Here is a 26,497-nt window from a genome sequence, read left to right on the forward strand (position 1 = left end):
AAATATTATATTAAATTGAAGTGTAAACAAAGATTCAGTAAAGAAAGAACCTTTATATTTCTTCAGATTCAGCGACCTTGTGAACATTTTGATTCTAGCTCTTAGTGGTGGAGCCTTCAGCGGATTATGGAATTCCCCGAACCTCAGTTTCCCCAATTGTAGAATGAGAGTAACTATGTTCCCTACATCACGGTCTTTTACGAAGAACAAATGCAAATCTGGGAAGTGCTTTGCAGAGTGTCCAGCATACAGAGGTCACTCAATAGTTGTTAGCTGTTTTATCCCCATGCTGTTGATAACAAGGAAAATAAAGAACACTCACCCAGAATGATTAACAGAAAAGCCTGGAGAGGACATCCCCTCTAGGGAACAGTCCTTGGTCCTTGCCTTTGGCATTGGACTGATCCCGTTCCTGGGGTGGAACAGTAACGACAGTGCCTCCAACAGCTGCACAGAGCCCTGGGATGGAACCACAAATGAAAGCTGCTGCCTTGGGAAGTGTCTTTTTGAGAATGTGGTCCCCATGAGCTACTTCCTTGTCTTTGGATGTGTCCTGCCAAAGGACAAGATGTTTAGGAAATGTTTAGGAAATTCTCCCCAGCGCAACAGATCATCAGAAGAGGGAATTCTTCTGCAGTGGGAAGCTTTAGCATCAGGTTCCCCTCAGCCAGGCCAGAGAAGTCTTTGCAGTTGCACAATCATAATTGAATAGGGCAGATCTTTTTTATCTCCCTTTGCTGACAAACTTGCCAGAGACGATCAGAGTTTCCTATCTGTCTCCTTATACCAACCAAGCAGTCGAACATAAAGACGTGTGTATGCCTATGTCTCTGTCTTCTCGATTGTCCAATATAAACTGACTGAAAATGTGTAACTCTATTTTTGCTAATTGACACTATTTCAGATAAATCTGATTGCCTTATTTTTTTTTCCCCTTTGAACTATTAGAGATTCCAGCAGGATGTACCTTTTTCCTTTGCATTTAGATGACAAGCTCCAGGACTTCCCTGGTTGCCCAGTGGTTAAGACTCCGCCTGCCAATGCAGGGGACATGGGTTCGATCCCCGGTCTGGGAAGATCCCATGTGCCCTGGAGCAACTAAGCCCGTGCGCCACAACTACTGAGCCCATGTGCTGCAACTACCAAAGCCCACGTGCCTAGATCTCGTGCTCTGCAACAAGAGAAGCCACCACACTGAGAAGCCCACGCACCGCTAGGAACAGTAGCCCCCGTTCTCCAAAACTAGAGAAAGCCCGCATGGAGCGACAAAGACCCAATGCAGCAAAAAATGATAATAATAATAAAATAGATAAAAATAAAATAAAAATTATATATTAAAAAAGAGATTACAAGCTCCATAATGTCAAGGGTCATGTTTGTGTCCTTCACTGCCGGTACCAGTGGCCCAGATGCAGTCAAGACCCTGGCAGATAGGATCTGCTCCATAAAAACTCATGAAATAGAATTTTTGAATCCACTAATGGATATTCGAGTATAGACTACACTACAGAACAATTTTAGTACATAAATTATACCAAAGAAGCAATGCATTCAAATATCCACCAGAACTATGTTGTCCTAAGTCTTGTACTATATTAATACGGCTGCCATAAAGGAACCTCTCCTGTTCGCGGTCAGGTCAGCTAGCTTTGTATTCTCACAGCTGAGTGTTAGGTACTTGGAGGTGATGGTTCTCCTTGGTGAGGAATTAGACTAGTTTTCACAAAGGGGGTGCACTTTCATCTAAAAACCTTGCCCAATGTGTGAATTCTCTAAGAGTTCTTCAAGCTGCTATTAGGAGTCCTACGGGTCGCAGATTTTTTAGAAGGCACATTCTAAAGCAAAACCGTTCTTTTAGCAAAACCATTCTTTTACAGTTTCTGTGAGAAGCCGAATAAATTTTGAAAATCAGGAAATGACTATTTTCTTATTTAAAAACAGGAGTTAGGAGAGCACTTACCAGAACAGAAGTCATCAGAATATCTGTCATAGACAGCCCTGCAGTCCCTTTCATCACACTCACAGGTGTCCCCGTGAATATCTCCCCAGTCCCCAGTCGGGTCAACATCGTGGCAAGAACATTCACCACACACACAAATCCCTAGAGGGGAAAAATAATTTTATGTAGGTCAAGTGAAGAAAAATCATGAGAGAAAGCATCTTACACATTGCTCTTTTTTCTTGTTGTTTATTTCTTTGTTTTTATTTTTTTTTTACAAACAATAGAAATTTATTTCTCACTGTTCTGGAGGCTAGAAAGTCCAAGACAAAGGTTTCCTGTTGTTTATATTTGGAAAATATATATATTCAGGAAAAATATTCCATAGAGGAAAATGCCATCTAATGTTGACAGTAGAGATTCTTTAATAAACAAAAGTTACTATCTATGTCTATACTTCTGTGGGATTGCAGGATGTGCTGGCTTGACTCAACACTAATACCAACTTAATTAACATAAAATGTAATACTTGCGCTCAAGAAGCTTACAATTTATTTGATAAAAAAAAAAGCTAATGAAAAACAAGCACATAAAGTACTAACGTTTTGCAAACTAGGACATAAATACTGTAAGTGTTTGGGGAAGGCAAAGTCAGTGTGGGCTGAAGGAATTAAGGTAGATGGTCTGGATAAGCAGAGAGAACGGGAAATGTTCTAGGAGGCTTGGAGGTAGAACAACTCAAGGTAGGTCAAGAAAGCAAAAATAAGCAAAGGAGGGTGGGGATGGACGAGGGGATCCTAAGTAGACCTGACTTGTTGGAGCAGAAGGTGCATATTCAGGAAGACTAAGAAGTAAGGTTGGCTGGATCAGATGAGCTCAGGTTACAGAGGATGTTGGTGTAGGCAGAAAGATATAACTTTGGTTGTTTGGAGATTTGCATAGGAGAAGTGCTCAGTTGTAAATAATATTAACTTTTGTGAATTATTAATAATCATCTTTAGGGCAATATTAACTTTTGTGAATTATTAATAATCATCTTTAGCTAATCATTTGTGGGGAAAAAAACAAGGTTAAATCCCTTTCTTACCTCTTAGATCAAAGTAAATTCTAGCTAGATTAAAGATTTAAGGATATAAAATAAAATCATAAAATATAAAATAAATTCATTTTTATTCAAAAGCCTAAAAGGAAATTATTTAAAGGAAAAAAGAAAAAGCTTTAATGACATAAAAATCTAAAATTTTGGTTGGGGGCAAGACACCAAAAACAAAGTAAAAGATAAAAATATCTGAAAGAAGTAGTCATGTATATGTAAAAGACAAAGCCACTTTCACAAACATATAAACAATTCTTATGAATTAATATCTAAAGACCAATATGCCTACAGCAAGATAGGCAAAGGCAAAGAACATCAATTGAAAATTTTGTAGAGAGAAGTAATGATGATAGATAAATGTAAAAATGTTTACCACTCAACCTACCATGATTAAGGGGTGAGGGACCTTTAAACAATAGTGAGTTAGAATTATTTGAGATGTCAGATGGACAGAAATTTTTAAAAAATTGTTAGGGTCAAGAGTTGGTTAGTGTATGGAGTACAAAACGAACAGCTTTCTGGGTGGCAATTTCACAGTATATACTCTTTAAATGTGTGTTATCTATAACATAACAGCTCTCTTCAATTAACATATCTAAAGGAAAGGAAAAGTACACAAAATACATGTACAGGAACATTAAATATAGTGCTATGCATGTTACTGAAAAGCCACTACTGACCTAAATGTCCATCAATGGGGAATTCATGCAGTATTGGTCCCTGCATAGCTTTACATATTAAAGGAAAATATAAGTGAATTAGGATGATATACAATGAGATCTAGTCTACGTAAATTAAAGAGAAGACTTTTCTTTATAATTTTTGTTCCAAGTTCAGGCCTTTTGCTTTCCTTTCTCTATGTACAGAAATCTGGCACATTTTACTCTTCTATGTCAGCCTTTAAAAAGATAAAATTGGTTATGTGTTGAGGCTTTCCATGTAAGCATTATCTATTAAAATGTATCATTCATTTATAGAAATGAAAAAAAATAATTTTCCAGCTTTCTGGATTTTTACTATTTCACAGAAGGAAATTGACCACTCATTGATATCTTCAAGTAGTCAGAAAAGTCCAACATGGCTCTTTTGTCTACTAGTACATCTGACAAAGGGAAAAAGAACAAATATTTTCAAGGATTTTCTTACAAGTGTTTAAAACTATTGTATTTGATATCAATGCTTAGTTAACTCACTTTAAATTATATGTTTGCAATACTAATATATTTTTAAAATTCCTGCCTAAGGTCAGTCTCAATTTCGCATGGCTTATTTTGTTCAATATCACATTTTTATTATTGCATATAAAAGTTAAACTCCATATCAATTCTGTATTTTGACCAAGCCTTCAATTTACTCACAATTAAGACAAGAAAGTTTTTTCTGAATGCTCTCTGGATAATTAGATGCTCATGCTGTAGATGGTTCTGTTAGTCAAGAAACATTTAACAGAAGTATCTACAAGAATTGCCTTTTCGCTATACTATGCCATTTCTGGATGGCTGCCAAAGAAATTACAGTCCCTGAGTTAACTATTTCTTCAGTGAAGCTGAAAGTATGACAGCAACTTTCTTATCTTTCTGCTTTCTGTCCAATAAAAAATAGGAAAGAGAAACTTGTTGGTATAGGAAATGTTGATTCCCATCAAAGTCAAACACTATGAAAGATGACTTCCACACAGAAGGAAATACAGAGAAAAGCTGGGTTAATAATTAAGAGCTTTGTTTTTTTCCCAATTACATCGTAATGAGTATGAAAGACACACCTCTGTTACTGCAGACTTTGCCATCTGGAGATGTGCATCTTCGCTTGCTCTCCCAGGGGGTGATGTCGCACTGGAATTCACATTTATCTCCATGCCAACCAGCCTGGCAGTAACAGTTTCCACAGTAACACTTTCCGTGGCCTTTACCCAAAATGAATTTTATACAGTGAGGAAAAAAGCAACTTTTAAAAGCAGAATTAACTTTCTACCTCTTGGTAATCATTTTTGCCTTTTGAAATAATTGACCTGCTCCACGGTCCTTGCTTCAAATAATCCAATTATATAGTTTGCCCCCGAAACATCATCGGTGTGCCTATACCTACATAATTACACACATAAAGCTAGCCAAGGTGTCCTCTAACTTGTCCTAGCCAGGGGGCTGATTAAAATGACAGAATTGTAAAGAAATGGCATGAAAGACTGTGAACGTCTATTACGTTCTGATCTCAAATGTGTACATCAAACTGAAATGTATGTAAGCATTCTCTCTAAGAGCATTTCCTGATATTTGAAATCAACTGTTGAGAAAGCAATGGTGCATACTTCCTTGGATGCACATTTTTAATGACTGAACCATTTCCTAAACCAGAGGAAATATTTTATCTTTTCATTCAACTGTGTCCTACAAGCTGTTGTGTTTTACCACATGGAAAAGAGATTTTCAGCTAGATCAGTGTTTAGTGGTCATCTAAATTCATAAGTACAAATAAAATAGCATGAACCCTTGGTCTTACAATCAAATTCCTTTCCTATCCATGAAGAGGGTACAAATGCTAGGTAAGGGCATCTCATCGTTCTGTGTGCAGATGCCCCACACCATTTCAGCTCCCACCACTCTGCAAACTGTTACTCTGCCTGTTTGTACTTATGTCCAAGCAATCTGTAATGAACTCTCACGTCATCGCTTCCAGCAATCCCACAAATTCCCAAAAGGTGACAATTCTTTTTACCCCCAAATCACTTTTTATACCCTCCCGTTTTGTAATTATGCCACCCAACCATGAATGTATGTTCCTGTTCTTGTAAATATGATGAAAAGCAGGACCATCTTGGTTTTTAGTCTGTTCTTTCTGGTTTATAGGAATTTATGTTTTATCAGAGTCTATGGCTAAAGTCTTTGTTCTTGCCTCTTTCTTCTCCAACAGCCATCATCCCAGGAGGCCCATGGGAAACTAATTGTGAGGCTATTTTTCTTTCTAAACACAATCGCAATTTTGGCCAATGGCAAGTGTGTCAATAGGGCCTGAGACACTCACATATGAGAGGAGAAATACAATGGAATATTCTTGTCTCAAGCTATTCTTGTCTCTCAGATGAGACTTCCTTCAAGCAGACGTAATGAGAGAGACAGAGAGAGCAGGAGATGAAGAGAAAGTGCTATAGCGAGATACAGAGAAAGAGACAGGCTCCCAAGGATACCATGCCATGCTTCCTGTCTAAATGAGCTGTAGCTGGTGTATCCACAGAAAACCTCTTCTTAAGCTAATAGACAATGATCTTTTCTACAGCAACTTTTAATTTGTTCACTTAAGCAAACAAAGGTTATCAAATGACTTCATCAATAATAAAATATAAAAACTATACATTTTATTTATGAACTTCAAAATATCTCTACATGTATACACACAAAAAATATCACATTCCGGTATCACATCACAAGCCTTAGGAACTTGTGGATTACACTGGAAGAAAGCAAGACAGCTTTTCCTAGGAGTCACTTTTTCTTAAGACTTGATTAACTTCAAAAAGTAGAATTTCTGCTATAAGCTCAGAAATCTTCATAAATTTATTTCCTCTATCATGGCAAGAAATTTATTTAAGATGCTACAAATGTAAGACTTACCATAAGATTAACAAATAATCATAAGTCTTCATTCCCCAAACCCAAATTCTTTGTATGTTTATAAAATTCAGTATTGAACTGGGGTTTTACTAAAAATTCATTGAGATAGAGGCAAATAGGATTACTAGGATAAATCATGTAAAGCTATACTGTATGCAGATGTGGAAAATAAGCAGATATGGCCATAACTCAAATGAAAATACTGAAATGAGACATATCTGAATGATTGAGATGAAATACAAGTCTCAGGACAATGCACATTCCAGACAACGAACATCTTTCTTTGCTTTGTGCAAACCGATGGAGTAAGACAATCTCCTTTTGAATTGCTCCATTGCTGCTGAAGAATCACCTCTCAACACACTTGTTTCATGTGAATGACACATGGAAAAGTCTAGAATCCCAGTCAGTGTCATCTGCAGAGGATGTTTACTGGAGTACTGGTATCTGTGGTCAGAGACTTTGCACCATGAAATTGCTTTAGCCTCAAACCAATGGAAATAATGAGTGGAAATGTTGAGTTAAACATTTCCTGTTGTTTTCAGTTCAGTGTTTATATGTACACATGCAAATAGACTTTGCTTTGGTGGTGTGTATCAGAAAACACTGGCTCCACACATTTTCCCTTCCTCTTTTATGATCTGTGATATTTGGAAATAAAATATCAGGAGGACAAATACATAATATTTGTGGGTAAATTTATCTGATTTTTCTAATTATTTTGAAATGAGCCCTTTAGCAGAATTGTCTGAGCAGCATGGAGCTTAGGTCACTGGCTTGAAAAATGAAGGTTCTTGTGTTTGTTTGTTTTATCTTGGTTGGTTGTACAGCAAGGAAACCAGAGAGAAAGAACCAAGTTGACCTAAAATAAGAGCATTTGGATGACCACAGGAATTGAAGCCACAATTTGTTTTTGCAAACAAAGGGACAGCTTAGTGACACTGCTTGGCCCTCTGGCTCCTCCTCACCCCATTTGCTCCTGATCCTTCCAGGGAAAATGCTCCTCTGAAATCACCCATTTGGTATGCAGGATAGGATTCCATGGATGGAGTCTTTTCAGATTTCAATGAAACAAGCAATTACTGACGGACAGAGAGATGAGGCCAGGAGTAACCAGGCTAAAATGTTTAATAACAGCAGAGAAGAGTTTACCTAAACTGAAGGGATTCTCACTGCTGTTTACTTTCCTCTCTTGTGCCAGCCACGACTGAAACTCTCTCTAGGCACAAGCTTGCAGATAGGTAAGCAGAAGAGAAGGGCACCGCGGGTGGTGAGAAGGGCTTTTCTCATGGAACTTCAAACTCCAGAGCAGTTCTCTATGGTGAGGGGTCAATAGCTCAGTCTTTGGCATCAGACATCCAGGAGTCTAAATTCCATTCAACCCTGGTAAGTCATTCCAGATGCTGGTAAATTACCTAATGAATGCGAAGTACTTATTGCAGCTCTTGACATGAGCAAGCATGCAATAACTGGTATAACAGAAAAATAGATGGAGCAATGGTGGTCCACAGAAATAATCGTGAAAAAAGCTGTCTAAGTGTGTGGTGGGGAGGGATAGATTCTAGACTAATAATCCCATTGGCCTTCAATGTCCCCATTAGGACATGAGACTATTTAAAGGTTTTTGGTTCAAAACGGGAAACAGAATGAAATTAAAACACACAATAGAGAGACTTGGAGAAAAGAGGCAGAATAAAAGCAGGTAAGATGAGGAGAGAAGATGGAGTCCAGCTAGAACCACTTTACAACCATGTAGTTGGCTTGTCACCATAATGATCTGGCTCTCCTTGGCGAACAGGCTGATTTTGCATTTAAAAAGTACAAATCTGCTCTAAATATCTTAGGATATCATTTATATGTAGAATCTAAAAAGATGATACAAATGAATTTATTTTCAAAACAGAAATAGACGCACAGACATGGAAAACAAACTTATGGTTACCAAAGGGGATTGGGGGATAAATTAGGCATTTGAGATTAACAGACATACACCAGTATATAAAAAACAGATAAACAACAAGGACCTACTGTATAGCACAGGGAACTATATTCAATATGTTGTAATAACCCATAATGGAAAAGAATCTGGAAAAGAATATATATATATATATATATATATATATATATATATATATATATCTGAATCACTTTTCTGTACACCTGCAACTAACACAACATTGTAAATTAACTATACTTCAATTAAAAAAATGGTTAAAAAATAAAAGTTCTAAAAAAAATTTAAGATGTACTAGTCTGCTCTGAATACCTTAGTCTAACTTTCCTGTATGACTTGTTCACCAAATAAACATAAGTTCCGCTTAAATGAGTAAACTTAGTGCAGAAATTCACAGAGATAAAAGCCCAATGAAATAGGTGAAAAAATCAAGTACTTTTATTAATATTTGCAAAGTTAATACACATACCTCCACATATTTCTTCTGTTTCATCATCTATGCATTCTCTATCATCACACTCACAAAATTTACCATAAACAAGTCCATTTCCATCTGAATTATCGCACTTGCACCTGCCACAGTGACATGTACCTAAACCATTAAAACAAAGCAAAAATTATTCATTAAATGCATATAAATTATGATTAATGAACTTTAACCATCTCTTTCATGGATGAGGACAATTCAAATCAACTTAATATTCCAATTAGGTTTTACTGTGGGTATGTAAGGTAGATAATGACATTCTTTCTTGAGATTATTGTAGCCCAGCAATTATATTTTATAGCACACAGATATTATGATTGACCTTTAACAGTTTTATGAATGTAAATCTGACCTCCCCAAGAGCAGAGCTACTTTATATATGTCCATCCAACCAATGCATGAATGAATATCTTCTGATTACACCTGGGTCTGAAGTGAACTAAAGCAGAAAATTCTAAGCTTTGTGAGAGAAGTAACCCTGCTTATCTTCCTCACCAGTTATTTATTCAATGCTTTGCACAATATTTGAGCATATTATTTATATAATAAATATTTGTGGAATTCATTATCAAATGCATAAATGGAAAACTTAGATGTCCCTAATAATTTCATATGCACAGTGTTAAATTCATGTGTCCCATGTCATTAGGACAACGGGACCAGAATGGATTTTCTTATGCATAGAGTCCTGGGACCTCACCAAAACCTCAGGGCAACTCAGGGTGATACAGAAGCACTGGAGTCATCTGGTCTACCACACACCACTTAGCCAGCCAAGTTTGAGGATTTGACTACAACCCCTGAGAGTGATCTCACTGACAATAAAGCAGCATTCAAAGGATATTGTGAAGTAGAATGTCCATATGAGGAGCTTCCTTTTTAATGTTTATTTTTAAATTTTTAATCAATCATCACAGCAGTCACCATAGAGTAACTGAGAGTTTGCCATTCACCAGATATCATCCTAGACTCTGGAAATGCAACTGGAGATCAATTCAGCCACAATTCTCCTCTTAAAGTTTTATATGAGTAAAAAACAATGTGATAAAATAAATGGAGAAGTGCAAAGTGTTGCAGAAACACATAGTAAGGGGGTTTAACTGAGACCCGGTGGTCAAAGACAGAGTCCCTGGGGGATGGCTCTTAAACTGAGAGCTGAAAGGCAAGTAAAAATAATAGCTAAGAGATGCAGTGAGATGGTGAAGAAGCCCACTTCCAGCAAGAGCAACAGCAAAGGCTCTGTTGTAAAAGAAGAAACAAGAGAGAGAAAAAAAAGGCCACTGGCGTATAGTAGAAATAAAGCAGAAAGTGTCATGAAAGGAAAAAAGCAACTAAAGGTGCAGTTTATGGAAGTCTAAGAGGTCACATTAAAGATTTCCAACTTTAATTCAAGAATGATGAGATGCCACTGAAATATTTTCATCAAGGGAGTCATGTGATCAGTTATTCATTTCCATCAGGTTACTCAGGTTGTCATATGGAGAATAAGCTGAAATGAGGCCAAGTGGATATGAGGGAATGTTAGTTCATTAGCCTTCAGGAAAGAAGCTACAGGCTGACGTGGATGATGGCCGTGAGTTTCGAAAACAGCAAATACATGTGGGGATATTTTCAGGAGAAAGAAAAGATGACTCGATGACTGGGTATGAGGGCTATAGGAGGAGAAGGAACCAAACACGATATTGATATTCGAATTGAGCTACTGGGCATTGGAGATTCTGTATGTGGTGTACCAGAAAGAGCATGGATTTAGGACTACCATAGATTTGCAGCCATATCCAGGTATTAATCCCCACTAGTTACACCTTTTTGAGGTCATTACTTTTATCTCTAACTCTCAAATTCCTTATCTGCAAATAACATCTTCTTCATAGAGCTGCTGTGAGGATCAAGTGATAAACATTTCACCCAGCCATCTTTCTAGAAACGCTAGTGTGTCTAACACATTGTAGACTTTCAGAAAATGTCGGATTCTGTGTCTTCTCCCATTAAGACATCCAGTATCTTAGTCATATTCCCAAATATTTTCTCCAGACACATTTTATATTTTGGATCCAACCATTTCCTGGTTTCATATCCTCTGCATGAGATTCTGTTACACGGGTCACTTGTGATTTGCTCTTCTCTGTAAGTGTTCTTTCTCTCATATCACATATAAATGGTGATTCTGCAGAATTCGAGCTCATTATTTTTCTTCCTTGAGAATACTTCTGTGAATTTTACTTTTATTAAATTTCATTTTCATGTTTTTTCCCCCAAAAACTGTTTTAATTTATAAAAGTTCATTTCCAATCTAATGCTACAATTCATGGTATTGCCTCATCTCATATTTTTCTCTAATTATCACCCTTCTTTTTCATTTTCACATTTATTCATGCTGCCTTTCAACCAGCCACATATCCATTCATTAAATTTTCTCATTGCTCATTATATTATTGGCGAAGTCATAGGTGTTATAGGAGATAATAAGATGAATAAAATTAAAATTAAGTAAATCATAGACCAAGAAGAAAGAGCTAGATGATTGATAATTTTTACATATACATATATCTATATGAAACCAGATGATGCAAAGGCATTTGAAACAGATTTGTGACAAATGCTATAAAGATAGTATAAACCTCAGTCTGGCTCTGTGAAGGAGGAAAGGCACAGTAAAGGAGTAAGTTCTTGAGTTGGCACTTGATGCATAGACAGAATTTCAACAAGTGGCGATGGATAAAAAGACTTGTGATGTTGAAGAAAGAGCCTGGGAATAAGATGGAGAATTAAAGAACAGTCAAGCATCTGGCTTGAGTTTGGAGAACAGGGTAGGCTGAAGGCAGACAGAACAGGATCAAGAACATTGGTCAAGGAGTTTAGAATTTCTCTGTTGGAATACCAGAAGCCCTTCACTGTTAGGGAGAGAGGTATAACATAGTTAGGGCTACTACGTATGCAGTCATTGTTTTCAGGAAAGATGGGAAGGAAGAGCCTCTGCCTCTGAATTCTACAACTTCTCACTGACGTCCCCCACAGGCTGGCTCACTCCAATCCACACATCTGAACTGTTCCTGGGTGATGCGGGAAGTTTACAGCAGTTCAGAGACTTCCTGTCTTACTCATCAAGTAGAATTCGCAACTGAGGCTCCAAGATAAGGCATATGGAAGCCCAGGCAAAAGTGCCAGACTCGTGTGCTCATGCTGTGTCATCCTGCATCTCTGTCTTTGTTGCCAGTTAACTCGGTCTCTAGGATTGGTCTTCTGTTTTATGCTAGATTATTTTAGCTCTGACTTTTCATTCTGCCTAATATAGCTGTCTCTTTCTAGGATGACTCTCTGTCTTGAACACCAGCCTGTACCCCTGATGCAATGATGCTCTAGCCTCACTTTGCTCTGCAGACTGTGCCTTGCCATTCTGCACCCCTACAGAGTCGGCTTCTGAAACTCCTTTTGTCCCCAGCTCCATCCCCATTCCCCCCTACCCTTCTGCCCCACTCCATATACCTCCTCTTCCCCTTCTGTTCCAAGCTGCTTCCTGCAAACCACACTGTGATATGAGGGGAAAGATTAGTATAGAGAACTCAGAGACTGATGCCATTTGGGGGCAGTGGTCCTCATCTAGGCTGGTAGAAGCAGGCATGAAAAGAAAAACATGTGAGAGCGAGATGCCTGAAGTAAACATGAAAAGCTTAGAAACTGAGAGGAGAGTAAGAAAGAGAGAAAAAAAAGACTATGTTGTCTGTGGAAACCGTTTAAAGACACATAAAAGGAGGCTGAAGAGATATGACAGCCAGAAGTAACACTGCCCCTAGGCTGGATCCAATACAGAGGTGGGAGCAATGCTATAAAAGGCATTGCTGGGTCAATTGACGCAACTGGAATACGGACGGTAGATGACATAAAACTATTGTATCCATGTTACAAAAAATAGAGGTAGAGATATCTTAGAGATGTATTTTATGTCTTTTGCAATGTGTTTCATCATCTGTTGAAACAGTTCTGTAAATTTTCTCCTTTAAGATGTGCTGATGTAGTGAATCATGCATTTTTAGATTCTTTAATATTGAAACATCTTTGGATTCTTAAACTAATCCCTATGTGCTTATAATGTATTATTAAAAAGAAAAGAAAAACCTGGATTTGAAAATCAATCAATTAATCCAACCATCAATCTGAAAATAGAGTAGAAAGAAACAAAACTGAAATTGATTTCAAGTCTTATTACCGGAAGAAGTCTGGAAAGCATGAAATTTTCAAAATGAAAGAGGCTATATGTTGAATGTGTGTGTGTATGCACATGCATGCATGCGTGTGTGTGTGTGTTTAGAGGGTGGGTGTTCTGAACTGGGAGTAGAGAGGTTTTCTTTCTAAGAGGAAAGAAAAGCAGAAAGTGCTGGAGAGAAGCCAGGAGAGTAACCGTGGACACAGAAAGTGACCTGACCATTAGGACTTCCGCATTATCCCCAGCTGCTCCACTCACAACTTGCCTTGGAAATAGACATGATTACTATTAGCAAAACACCCTACTGCATTGAATCTACACATTCCAATTCTTCTCAGTCAAAGGCCGTGGAAAGGTCTCAGCCCTGACTGCAAAAGGACTCTACCAACAATGGGAGCTTCAGGGGGGAAGATACTCATTTACTTGGTCAAACCCTGGCCTTTAGCACACAGAGCAAGAGCTCACACCCCAGATCTACATAAGAAGTACCCAGAGAACTTTTTTTTTTATTGGAATATAATTGCTTTACACTCTTGTACCAGTTTTTGAGGTACACCAAAGTCAATCAGCTGTATTTATGCACATATCCCCATAGTCCCTCCCTCGCTCGACTTCTCCCCACCCTCCCCTTCCCGGCCCTCTAAGGCTCATCCTTCATCGAGTTGATCTCCCTTTGTTCTACAGCAACTTCCCACTGGCTATCTATTTTACAGTTGGTAGTATATATATGTCTATGCTACTCTCTCACTTTGTCCCAGCTTTCCCCTCACCCCCGCCCCCCCAACCTCGTGTCCTCCAGTCCATTCTCTGCATCTGCATCCTTACTCTTGTCTTGTCACTGGGTTCATCAGTACCATTTTTTTTTTTTTTTTTAGATTCCGTATATATGAGTTAGCATACAATATTTGTCTTTCTCTTCCTGGCTTACTTCACTCTGTATGACAGACTCTAGGTCCATCCACCTCATTACATATAGCTCCATCTCATTCCTTTTTATAGCCGAGTAATATTCCATTGTATATATATGCCACATCTTCTTTATCCATTCATTTGTTGATGGGCATTTAGGTTGCTTCCATGTCCTGGCTATTGTAAATAGTGCTGCAATGAATATTGTACCCAGAGAACTTTAAACAAACCCACTATAGTCCATATCAGACCCCAAAGCAATTAAATCAGAGCCTTCAGTGTAGGACAGGTGCATTCTCAAGTTCAACCAGCGTTGAGAAACAACTGACTTTGAGGCTCTACATGCCTGACAGTTAAAAGAATATTTAATTATAGTAACACTAGCTGAATACCATTGAAACCAAAACCACAGTTGTTGTCTTTTATATGATTTTGGTAATTAATTTTAACAGCTCCTCTGTAAATTTCCAAGAAATATTTTTAAATGATGTCTATGAGATATAAAAATATTTTAGTCAAACAAAACTCTTGGTATCACTATCTTCTTCAATGGGTTTCGCATCCAGGGCATCTGAAACCTCCATCAAATTTGAAAAGTTTGGTTCCATTTGATGCTAAACTATAAATTCAAAGCACCCTTGATCTGTAACAGAAAACAATTGTCAGTGTATACAAATCCCTTTTAAAAGAATTAATCCAGCATTCAAAATAATGGCTCACAATTTACATAAAATGCTGTCACAGTGTTGTTTCCAGTGAACATCCTGCTTGAAGAAGGCATTTGGAACAGCTGGAGGGCATCAAACTTGCCAGTCTCAGCAAGAGGACATTTTTCCCAATTGATTTATCTGACTTTCATTTCGAAAAAATATACTCAAAGCAGTCTCACTCTGAGGTTCAGCATTTCTCAACACCCACATTTTTCCACTAAAAACCCAAATTTGATTATTTTATTTAAGAATTTTCAGGGGATGGAATTCTTACCTGCATTAGAGCAGATGATATCTTGAGAATTCTTGCACATTTGGTTACTCTTTTTCTTCGTCAGGTCACAGTTCGTTGGGTACTGGCAAGCGTCCCCAGACCATCCTTCATCACATTTGCACTTGCCACAGTCACACTTACCATGGCCTGAGAATTTAACAACAACCAGTTAGACTCAAATTGTTTTTCAAAGGAAGCCATTATTGTAAAGAAGAATCTTAAGAGTGATATTGGTTCCAGACTGAGCTATAATAAATTTAAACACAAGTATATGACAGTGGCTGAGCGGTAAGATTACTTACATTCCATACAATGGAGTATGTGGATTTTATTTCCATAATCAACTGACAAATCATTGATAAATCATTGTAAAATCATTACTGTAACTCATAGAGACATTAGGATAGGTAATAAACCAGAGGTCTAACATGATCAGAAACTTTAGCATTAAAAAAAGCCCACCGAGCACCTGTATATTTAACACACAAAAGCCTAATAAAAATAATTCTCATTTAACTGCCTTTTATAACACAGAAAACCACAAACTCTGAGTAAAGAATCTTACATGAAATTCACTAAACATTGGCCTTACATTTATTCAAATTTGAACGTAATAAAATTGCATAGATATGTTAAATACCACCTTGGGACAAGACTGACGTGAAAAATAAGTATATATTTTGTTTCTTGATAGGGAAATTTGGTTCAAGAGTCAAAACAAAAGGATAAGGGTCATATTTGTCTACTTCCACAGAACTTTCTCAACCTTCCAGGCTTTCAAATCAATATTTTGCTGTTTTCATTGCTGTCGTCATTCATCGTATTAAGCCCTGCTTGAAGGACTCTGCTAATGTTTTTATTGACTACATATTAGACAGAAGTGAAAAACACATACATTCCTTGGTCTTTGCCCTCAAGGGATTTACACACGGCAAAGCTCAGGCTAACATGCAAAGAGAATTTTGGTATCTTCAGCCAGAAATGTTTGTTGGACCTCGTATTAAGTTGAGGGATGTAGTCTACGACCTATAGAAATAAGAGAGGAAAGATTTTTCTGGATTTCTTTGACTCTTAACTGCTCCTTGAAAGGTGAGCAGAGTTTGAATGGGTTGCAGGGAGAATATTAGTATATTATTCAAGATAACAGTACTGTGTCTTAATGCCTGAAATGTATAGACCACGATGGAACAGAATCATTGATTTGGGGCCAACGATCATTCGAGGTGGCCGCCAAACTCCACAGAATGAGGTCCAGATGGTGGGTCAGAATGAATGGCTCAGAGGTGTGCTGTGGGCCTGTTTGGCAGAGCCTGCATCTGTGATGGGCTGTGACTTTAAAACTCCTCTACATGTGGCCCAGTCCACGTAAGTGTTTCTATTCCTCTTGAATTTTTCAGACTAATTATTCTATTTTACAAACAAAACCTTGCCTGCACCGTAACTGCAATTCATTTTATCAAGTGCACCTTACTCTGTCAAGTTGATTGTATCATCTTGCAGTCCTGTCTGGTTCTACATGATACTGTCAATCTCAGCCAAATTGGTATCATTTACAAGCATAAGTGATCTCTCCTGACAACCATCAAGTCTATTTATAAAAGTATTAAGCCAAATTCTTGAAGAGGCTAAGCCTCTTTTGGTGAATTAAGTATCTCGGTAACTGTAACAACTCTTTAATAATATTAGTGTATTAGGTTAAACCACATGAAATAGTCACTTTTATCAGTTAAATGTCAGTTATTTCTTATGGTTCATCCCAATAAAGAGCTTCATATCAACTGCGAAGAAAATAAAAATGATTTAGAAGTAAAGGAAGTATCTAAAATAAAAGAATACTCAGTGCTTCTTATATATTGGATGTAATATCTTAAATTCCAAACTGAGGTATATAGGACAGAGGTGGGTAACGGTTTGTGGGTCAAAGTTTACAGATTTTTTTTAAAGGGAGGGAGATTTGAAAAAATAAGGCAAATGTACAGATGATAGGAAAAGACCCATTCATCCCACACTGAACCAATAAAGCATCAATAGAAGCAATATTTTAGGTGCTTACACCCCACAGTTAGTCCGTGGAGGTCCAGTTTCAGAAACTTCTTCCATGAAAGGTTCTATGATAAAAATAAACATGGAAGGAGACATGCTATATTATTCTCTTAGCGTCTCATGATATGTCAATATATCAACACACTGAAGCCCATCAGATGTCCTTTCATGAAAAAGCTATTTAATTTTATTTAGAATATACAAATGTTTTTGATTGGGGGCCCCCTTTCCTCACAACTTATATTGATATCTTAGGCACACAGGTAATGTGTTTTCAGGTAACATGTTTTCAGCTTTTCCTTAAGCATCGGATTGGAGGCAAAGATGACAGCCAATGTAGGACAGGGTCCTATGCCTTTGTGTTCTTTCTAAACTTCATGCCCGTAAGGCCTTCCTGATTCACTTTCCTCCATTTAGGAAAGCAAATGAGAATCGATTTTGTTTTACTGTCAAGAACTACCAAGTAAGAGCCTGTACAACCCTATTTGGAGATAAATGTATAATTTTCAGAAAGAAAATAATCTTCAGACTATTTCTACTCTTTATCCAAGGTTAATAAGAGCTGTGGCCGACCTCAGGGAATGAGGTTGCTGTATCATTGAAGCAAGGTAATCTCCATTACAGTGTCAATAACATGGCTTCGGCAAACACACCGTTTTGCAAAATAATCTATCTACTGTGTATTAGTTTGCTGCGGCTACCATCCAAAGTGCCATACACTGAATGGCTTAAAACAACAGAAATTTACTCTCTCCCAGCTCGAGCCCCAAAGCCTGAAATCGAGGTGTCAGCAGATCGATTCCTTCTGGAGCATCTGAGGGAGAAATGTTTCCATGCCTCTCTCCTCACCATGGATGGTTGCCTGCAGTTTTGGTGCACCTCAGCTGTGAGAGCTTTCCAGGCTCTGCTTCTGACTTCACGTGGCTTTTTTTCTCTGTGTGTCCATGTCTTCACATCTTTCTCCTTATCAGAGCACCCGTCATTGGTGCCCATCCTACTCCAGTAGAATCTTATCTTAATTACTTCTTCAAAGACTCTCTTCCCAAATGTCACATATACAGGCACGTGGTGGTGGGATTCCACCCACCTTTTAGGGGGACACAACTTAATCCTCAACAGTTGCAAAGAGTAGGTCCTAATTACCCTCTTTCCTACTATATACTCATGTATAAGATGGGGTCATATTTTTCTCTTAGATATGAAAATAAACTGGCTAGAGCTGGCAGCAAGCCCCTCCTCCCCATTTCTATCCTACACAGGGAGGGCCTGAGAATTCCCATGGACGGCCCGGCCCAGGTCCACGTATGCTTCCACGACCCTGCCAACCCCTCCCCTCCCCTGCTCCTCCCACAATAGCAGCTCCCTGACCACCAGTCCAGCCTCGGGACATCTGCACCACCACCGACTGGGGAGAAAGCCACAGCAGGTTCTGGAAGAGATTTGGGGACCTTTGGGATAGAAGGTCTTGGGTCCCAGCCACCTCAGGGGAGCAGAGGTAGCAGGGCCCAGGGCTCCAGGTGGCCTTGTCCCCTCGGCCTCTTAGGCAATCCACCCCCCACCCTGTCTTGGGAATGGATGGCCGAGGAGGACCAGAGAAGCACCCCTCCTATTGTCCAGGTCGAAGGGTGGCCCTTGTCCAGGGCAACATGGAGTCCTAACCAGCAGAGCAGTCACCATTCCTGGCTGCCTAGACCATTCCAGTTCTGGCTCTTCTCCAGATAACTCCGCTTCCACAACCAGAAAATATGGTCTTAAAACAAACCATCCAACATCCTTGAGAATAAATCTGTTTCCCTTCAAATATGTTCTCAAGGAGTCAAGAGAAAACGAACACACAAAACACAATGTGCCAAAACAACCCTCTCCCCAAAGGAATAAGGATGAAAAAGTCAAAAGCTATGGTGCTGCTCCCAGGGCTGTGAGTGGTATCACCAGTCGCTGGAAAGGGAAGACAGGCTGTAGTAGAGGGTAAAATCCAGTAGTTCAGTCTTTTCCAGTGAGAACATGGAGGCCTGGCCAACTTTCTCCAGTGCTTCTCAGGTGAGCTAAAGCCTTGATGGCCACTGATCAAGGAAAGGTATTCCAACAGAGACAGAATAAAATGGGTTTTGTGATTCTTTAATGCAACTGCAGCAGTGCCACCATTATTTTGTGATCCCTTTTACCCAGGTAATGCGAAGGCACTAATCTATTCCAGTCAGAGTGATAAGATACATTAGTGCACAGTGGAGGAGGAGGAGTTGATGCTTTTTTTAAAAATATTAAAACAAACTGTTTCTGGGACTTCTCTGTGGCACAGCGGTTAAGAATCTGCCTGCCAATGTAGAGGACACGGGTTTGAGCCCTGATCTGGGAAGATCCCACGTGCCTTGGAGCAACTAAGCCCGTGCACCGCAACTACTGAGCCTGCGCTCTAGGGCTCTAGAGCCACAACTACTGAGCCCACATGCCACAACTATTTAAGCCCACATGGCTAGAGCCTGTGCTCCAGAACAAGAGAAGCCACCTCAATGAGAAGCCCGCGCACCGCAATGAAGAGTAGCCCCTGCTCGCTGCAACTAGAAAAAGCCTGCGTGCAGCAATAAAGACCCAACACAGCCAATAAAATAAGTAAACAAACAAATAAATAAATGAGCTACACCAATCTTGATATTATTAAAAAAATGTTTCCAAATGGAAATCCTTTACCAGTATTGAAGAACTTTTAAAACTTAATTGGCCAATTGCATATACCAATGAAAAATAATACTACATTTCTTTGCCAAACAAACAAACAAACAAAGATGAAGGGGACAACACTTAACTCTCCTCCAAGTCTACTGATACTTTGGATGGTGATAAACTACCACATTTAATGTGCCTATTGGATTAGCTATATATTTTTGGCTTCAAGTCTTTTTGAAGTCTAAAAAAGGTAAAGAGACAGATAATAAATAAATGTAGACATAGGTAGGCATAGGTATAGGATAGACGGATAAAGAAGATGAAGCATATAAATATATATATATATATATATATATACACACACACACATACATATGCATATATAAAATGGAATACTATTCAGCCATAAGAAAGAAGGAAATCCTGCCATTTGGAACAACATGAATGGATCTTAGGGCATTATGCTAAGTGATGTAAGTCAGATGGAGAAAGACAAATACTGTATAATTTCACTTATATATGGAATTAAAAATAGGCAGTCAACCAAACAAGCAAGCCAAAAACCAAACTCATAGAAAAAGAGATCAGATTTGTAGTTAACAGAGCCAGGGATAGGGGGAGGGGAATTGGATGAAGGTGGTCAAAAGGTACAAACTTCCAGTTATACAATAAACAAGTAATAGGTATGTCATTTACAACACAATGACTATAGTTAACACACGAGTACATACATGTGTACTGTATAGTATATTCAAAAGTTGAGAGATTAAATCCTAAGAGTTCTCATCACAAGGAAAAAACACATTTTTGTCTTTTTTTCTAGCTATATGAGATGACAGATGTTAACTAAAGTTACTGTGGTTATTATTCTGCAATATATGTAAGTTATTATGCTGTACACCTTAAGCTTATACAATGCTGTATGTCAACTATATCTTAATAAAGCTGGAAACAAATTCTGATGATTAATTATTATTCTGTGATTACTACTGACAACGATTTTATCATCTAGAGGAGGAGGATGATAAAAAGTGATTCTCTTTGGATGACAGATAAGCTAGCTATTCCACGGCTAGACTCAATTTTTCTGCTGTTCTTTCTGAGCCACTATAGATCTCCCAGCCTCTCTATGTATAAGAAACAAGAGAACAATGCCGCATCTAAAATTCTAAGAATAGGATTCCGCAGCTGATTTTTTACAATTATTTAATGGTCTGCAATAGAAACTTGACCATTTTCAAGACAGAAGAACCAGTCCCTACCTTGCTTCTCAGCCTAATTAACAACTGACTTCTTAGATATTTCTGCTTCCCATTTCTGAGAACATTACCATGTGAATGATGGAAGAACTCTGTGTAGGAGGGAGTTTTGCCCCAGAGATGGAAAGATCTGGGCTTTAGTCCTGCCTGGACACTAATCTACCATATGACCTTGATAGGAAAATGGAAAAGAAGAGAGGAAAGGGAAACTAGTAATTATTTTTTTCCAGGTAGAGTTATAAGTACTTTACACAGGTTAGTCTGTTTGGTTTCCATAAGAAGCACATGAAACAGATTTTTGTTTCCCTGTTTTACAAATAAGAGGACCAAAGTGTAATTAGCTCGCTCAAGGTCACATAGTTTATTAGGTGAAAAGCTGTGTTTTTCCTATTACAGCCAACATTATCCACTTAGTTGCAATGCAGTAAACGTGAGATTACCTTTCTGCTCTAGGAAAACTGGTGCCAGTAAAAGCTATGGATTGGTGGCTTGACGACACTGGTTTAGTTTTTGCTGTTTCTTTTTGTAACTCACATATTCAGAACTGCATTACCTAATACTTGCTGAAAGAATCCTAACAGTAAAATTATCAGACTTTACTATTTAAAATTAAATAATGCTAAAGCTGGCAGATTAAAGAATTCAGGAATGTAGTTATCTGATCTCTCTATACCACACTATGCTATCTGCAAAAGTAAGAGATTGGACTGAATCACCCCAAGATGGCTTTCATCTCGCAAATCCCACACTATAGCCTCAATTATTTTCTTTTTCTTACAACAAACCAAGGTAGTTTCTTCAAATGGGGCATTTAATATATTAAATCAGGGTGGTGGTGGTGGGTATTAATTGTCACAAATCTTGTTTGCTACTGAAAACGATCATGAAACAAAATCCTATTTGTTATTTAAAGCACCCATTCAAATACCATAAGTTATCCTGATACATTTGTTTATAGTGGGTTTGGATTGAATACTGCTAAAATTGGGGGATTTAACATTAGAATTCTGGTAACCTGAGATAATTATAAATTATAAAATATAAGATATAAATGATAGCAAAGCAAGACACAATGTTTTGGCTGAATCTTAAGCGCCAAATTTCATAAAGTTGAACATATAATTATATATTATATTCAGGCAAGAATTATACAAACACACTCAGACACCAGCACTAGCCTGGAAATTCAGGAAACCTAGGTGTTTGTATAGATTCTGCCGTAGTTGGTCTTGTGACCTTTAGCAGGTAAGTTAATTCTCAAACCTTCTTGAACTCATTTATTTTTTTGTCTTGTAAGCTAAACATGTGCATAAACTAGTATTTCTCGAGGGATGCAGGGTATGTGTCTTTAAGGGGGAATTTTCAGAATCGTCTTCCTCGCTCTGTTTCATCCACATTTCTCAAGAAGCTGTTGTTCCCTACCCTACCCCCAAATCCAAGATTATTAAAGCATGTGCTATATTTCTCAGGTGTCCTGAGAAGGAAACGAGAGAGGAAAGACTACTGAACCAGATGATGGAAACTTTCAGTTCTCTATTCCTCTAGATCCCAGTTCTATGAGTTTATTCATCAGAAATCTTTACAGAGATTCCTTCATTTTCTTCTGTAATAAAAAAATAAAAGGAGCCCTTAATTCCTTTAGTTTCTGCCTTGGCCTTTTGTCCTGTGTTGGAGTATTTTAGTCAAGAGTGTCTCTGCATCTCAAATACACCAAATGACAGAAGCCACTCAAAGCCTTAGACACTTAATATCTACCAATAGTATTTCTTAGTTGATGGAAATGACCTTAATCGAACTGGAATCTAAGAATCTCAGAATATTGTAACCAGACTAGGAGACCAGAGATACTAGCCTTTGGCATTGGATGCATCTGCAAATGCAACAAAAGGACAAAAAGCAGCCCCCACCCCCAAAAAAAGTTGATCCTTTTTTCAGCTTCAGAGCAAAGGTCCTGACACAAGCTGGTGGTTTCCAAAATGCAGTGCTTATCTCTAGAGAAATTATAAATGAATACACAAATACATAGGTAAATTCAATTTTTTGAAGCGTGATCAGGAGTTTGGAGATAATTGATTTAAGCAATAGATTTGCAAAGTTTTAAGAAAGATTCTATTTCTTAAGCTAGGTGGTGGAGACATAATATTGATTTTTTCATTCTCTTTTATACTTTATGATCATATTTTACTCAAAAACCTTAAAAAGAAAAAAAAACACATCTGTAAGCAACAATACTCCTATAAGTGATAATGTTAAAGAGTGTTGTTTGGGGACTTCAGTGGGACTCAGGAGATGTCACCACCCTGACATATTCATAGGACACTGCATAAAAGAGACAGAGTAAGATTGATCTTTACAACCTGAGGGTCTATGAAGAGCTGGTAGGATGTAGTTGCTGATCTGAATGAGAAGACGCTATTATTCAGAAGAATACAGGCTAAGCCAGGAAGCAAGGTGCAGGGAAGAGCTCGGCACTGCCTGGGTCTCTAGGAAAGGGCGCTGTCCCCTGCCCCCTCCAGTGGGGGTCGAGTACAGGACACAGAGTGTTAAGGTTGGAGATGCAACTTCCCAGGAGGTGCAACTTGACTCTGGACCATCTTGGAACAGTTTCAATAGAACAGAAATGGCTGTGAAGGTGCAAGTACCTGACACAGGCCACTACTGTCCTGCAGCAACCAGAGAATCAGAGATGAGCTGACACAGGGAGACAGCAGCAGTGCCCTATGGGCTGTGAGCGATTTACTCCCAAAGACCCTATGTCCCCACCACCCTTAGCATCTGCACTGCAGGGAAAGCCTCAAACTGAGTACACTTAGAATCGAATCAAAAACTATTTTTATCGCTGGTGGAATGGGAGCTGTCATGAATTTGACTTGTGCCCCCATCAATTTTATATGTTGAAGCCCTAACCCTTGTACTTCAGAATGTAAGGTCATTTGCAGTTAAGATGAGGTCATATTGGAATAGGATGGGTCCTTAATCTATTGTGACTGTGTCCTTAAAAAAGAATTCATCTGCACACAGAGAACACCATGTGAGGATGAAGACAGGGATCACAGTGATGCTTCTGCTAGCCAAGAAACACCACAGATTGCTGACAAAACACCAGAAGCTCCGGAGAGTCATGAGAAAGATTCTCTCTTATAACCATCAGGGGGAATCAACTCTGCTGACAACTTGATCTTGGAGTTGTAGGCACCAGAACTGGGAAACAAAACATGTCTGTTATGTAAACCATCCAGTCTGTGGTACTTTGGTACTGCAGCCCTAACAAACTAATACAGAAGCTCAAGGTATGGTTGGAAAGGATTATAGAAAAACGAAGGTGTATAATTTTACATTTCTTAGCTTATGGTTTGAAAAACTAATTGCCACCCACGGGCACATTCAACATATTTTAATCCACCTGCTTAAGAGATGACTCCGTAAATAAAGGCTGAACAGTACCTGCATCTTGGGAGAAACAACTAAATCTCAATGGTACCTCGGATACCCAGGACCATCCTAAAGGTGTCATCAGAAGGCAGACATCTCTAAACAAAAGAATATATTTCTCTTTGCTAACTTGTGTCAAAAGTCAATAGGAAAAGAATTCAGCAGAAATCCCCCACATAATGAAACATATTGCTTATGGAATCACTGGGAAATGGGCGAAATGATTCTCCACATCTTATCTTTCTAATCATTCTGCTTAGGATTCCTCCGGTCCCCAAACCCTATTTTCTAGAAAATAAAACCACTTTCTTTGTCTGAAAAGAATATCACACCTCTCCTGTTAGCCCTGTTGCATTACCAAATTTCAGTGGGCTGTGGAAAGGTTCCCCACAAAGAACTTCCAAAATCTGCCCAGAAGTAGACTTTACAAAAAGCCTGGGCTTTTAATAAAATCTACCTTTTCAAATATCTATTATTTAAAAAGAACTTTTTTATTGCTCCTTAAAGAAGTCTATACAATGGCTAAATCAAAGATTATGATCACCTCATGGTCTTCAAATGTTATGATCAAGCAATTCTTTGGTTATTTTCTCCTCATCCAACTAAACAGGAGCAGATGGTAACAATTTATTATTTTTTTAAATTTCCTTCTTACTTAGTTGAAAAATTAACAAACATTTATACATTCAGTCAACTTTAATGTAAATCCTCTAATTGCAAGGACTTTCTATTAATTCAGTAACTCCCTAGGGTACCTCTGCTCTAAGCTGTTATAAAGTGGGTAGTGAATAAAAGTTGTTGACAGTTTGGTTCACTTGATTGGAAAAAAAATGAAACCACTCTCTTGGAAGCAGGTAAAAGGACTCTAAGTCATGACATTTTCTACAATACAAAGACCAGTCACCAGAAAAATTATATATCAGTAGTTGGCATGGAGACTGAATTCAGTTCATTACTATTCATTTTTAAAATACTTTTTAGGAACTCACGAAGTCATTTAGAAAATTGAAAAAAGCAACTCACGGACAAGGTAAAATATTTTTAAACGAGATGTCACTGTTGGTTCCCTCTTAAAAAATTTAAAATCTAGATCAGTAGACAGAAAAATTAAACTGGAAATAAAGCCAAAGGGCAAGCAGTGTTTTTTAGGATATAACACTCTGTCACACTGTTCAGATAGCCCTACCCCATTTCAGGAAGAGAAAAAAACTAGACAGTTCCTTTGACAAGTAGCTCTTTCAGAAATCATATATATTGGAAGAGGAGAGGCAAACTTTACTGAGGAATGCATTCAGAGGATCAAAAAAAAAAAAAAAAAGGGAAATGTTGCTGTAAAATAGCCAGTGCACTTATTTGTTTTGAAACCATTTAAAGTCAAGGTATTTGGAGAATAGGAAAAGAGCGTGACAACAAAGATAGCCTTTGCTCCAAACAGAAGGAATATCTTCACATGAAAATATAAACAGTTCAAGGGGCTTCCCTGGTGGTCCAGTGGTTAAGACTCTGTGCTCCCAATGCAGGGGTCCCAGGTTCCATCCCTGCTCTGGGTACTAGATCCCACATGCATGCCGCAACTAAGAGCCCATATGCCGCAACGAAGATCCTTTGTGCTACAATTAAGACCCGGTGCAGCTAAATAAATAAATATTTTTTTAAAAAAGAAAGAAAATATCAACAGTGCAAAACATCGACTCCCAAGACCCCTCCTTGTTCTTGACTCATGAGCTATGCCATTCCCCATTCTGAAAGGTTGTAGTTATAATTCATAACAGATGTCTCACCTACCATTCAATTTTAAGATATCCTGTTTTAATCCTTCTAGATAATGTATCTTGTCTTCCTTTTTACATTCGTATAGAGATATTTACTCTGGAAAATAGCTTCACCAAACTATACTAGAATGCCTAAAATAACATATACT

At 38.2% G+C, this 26,497-nt stretch overlaps 1 protein-coding gene across 3 annotated transcripts in view; it reads right to left on the minus strand.

The window, feature by feature from the left end:
* The window catches only part of ITGBL1 (integrin subunit beta like 1), a 213,114-nt gene that overhangs the window by 117,246 nt on the left and 69,371 nt on the right, over positions 1 to 26,497 (minus strand). For all 3 annotated transcript variants that reach the window (XM_057708007.1, XM_057708006.1, XM_057708008.1), the window contains 4 exons: positions 15,179 to 15,325; positions 9,064 to 9,186; positions 4,798 to 4,938; positions 1,961 to 2,101 (listed from right to left, as the gene is read on the minus strand). In XM_057708007.1, coding sequence (XP_057563990.1) covers positions 1,961 to 2,101; positions 4,798 to 4,938; positions 9,064 to 9,186; positions 15,179 to 15,325 — 552 coding nt within the window. The remainder of the gene's footprint in view (positions 1 to 1,960; positions 2,102 to 4,797; positions 4,939 to 9,063; positions 9,187 to 15,178; positions 15,326 to 26,497) is intronic.

The sequence above is a fragment of the Hippopotamus amphibius genome, chromosome 14 (assembly GCF_030028045.1).
Source record: "Hippopotamus amphibius kiboko isolate mHipAmp2 chromosome 14, mHipAmp2.hap2, whole genome shotgun sequence".
Classification (NCBI taxonomy): Eukaryota; Metazoa; Chordata; class Mammalia; order Artiodactyla; family Hippopotamidae; genus Hippopotamus; species Hippopotamus amphibius.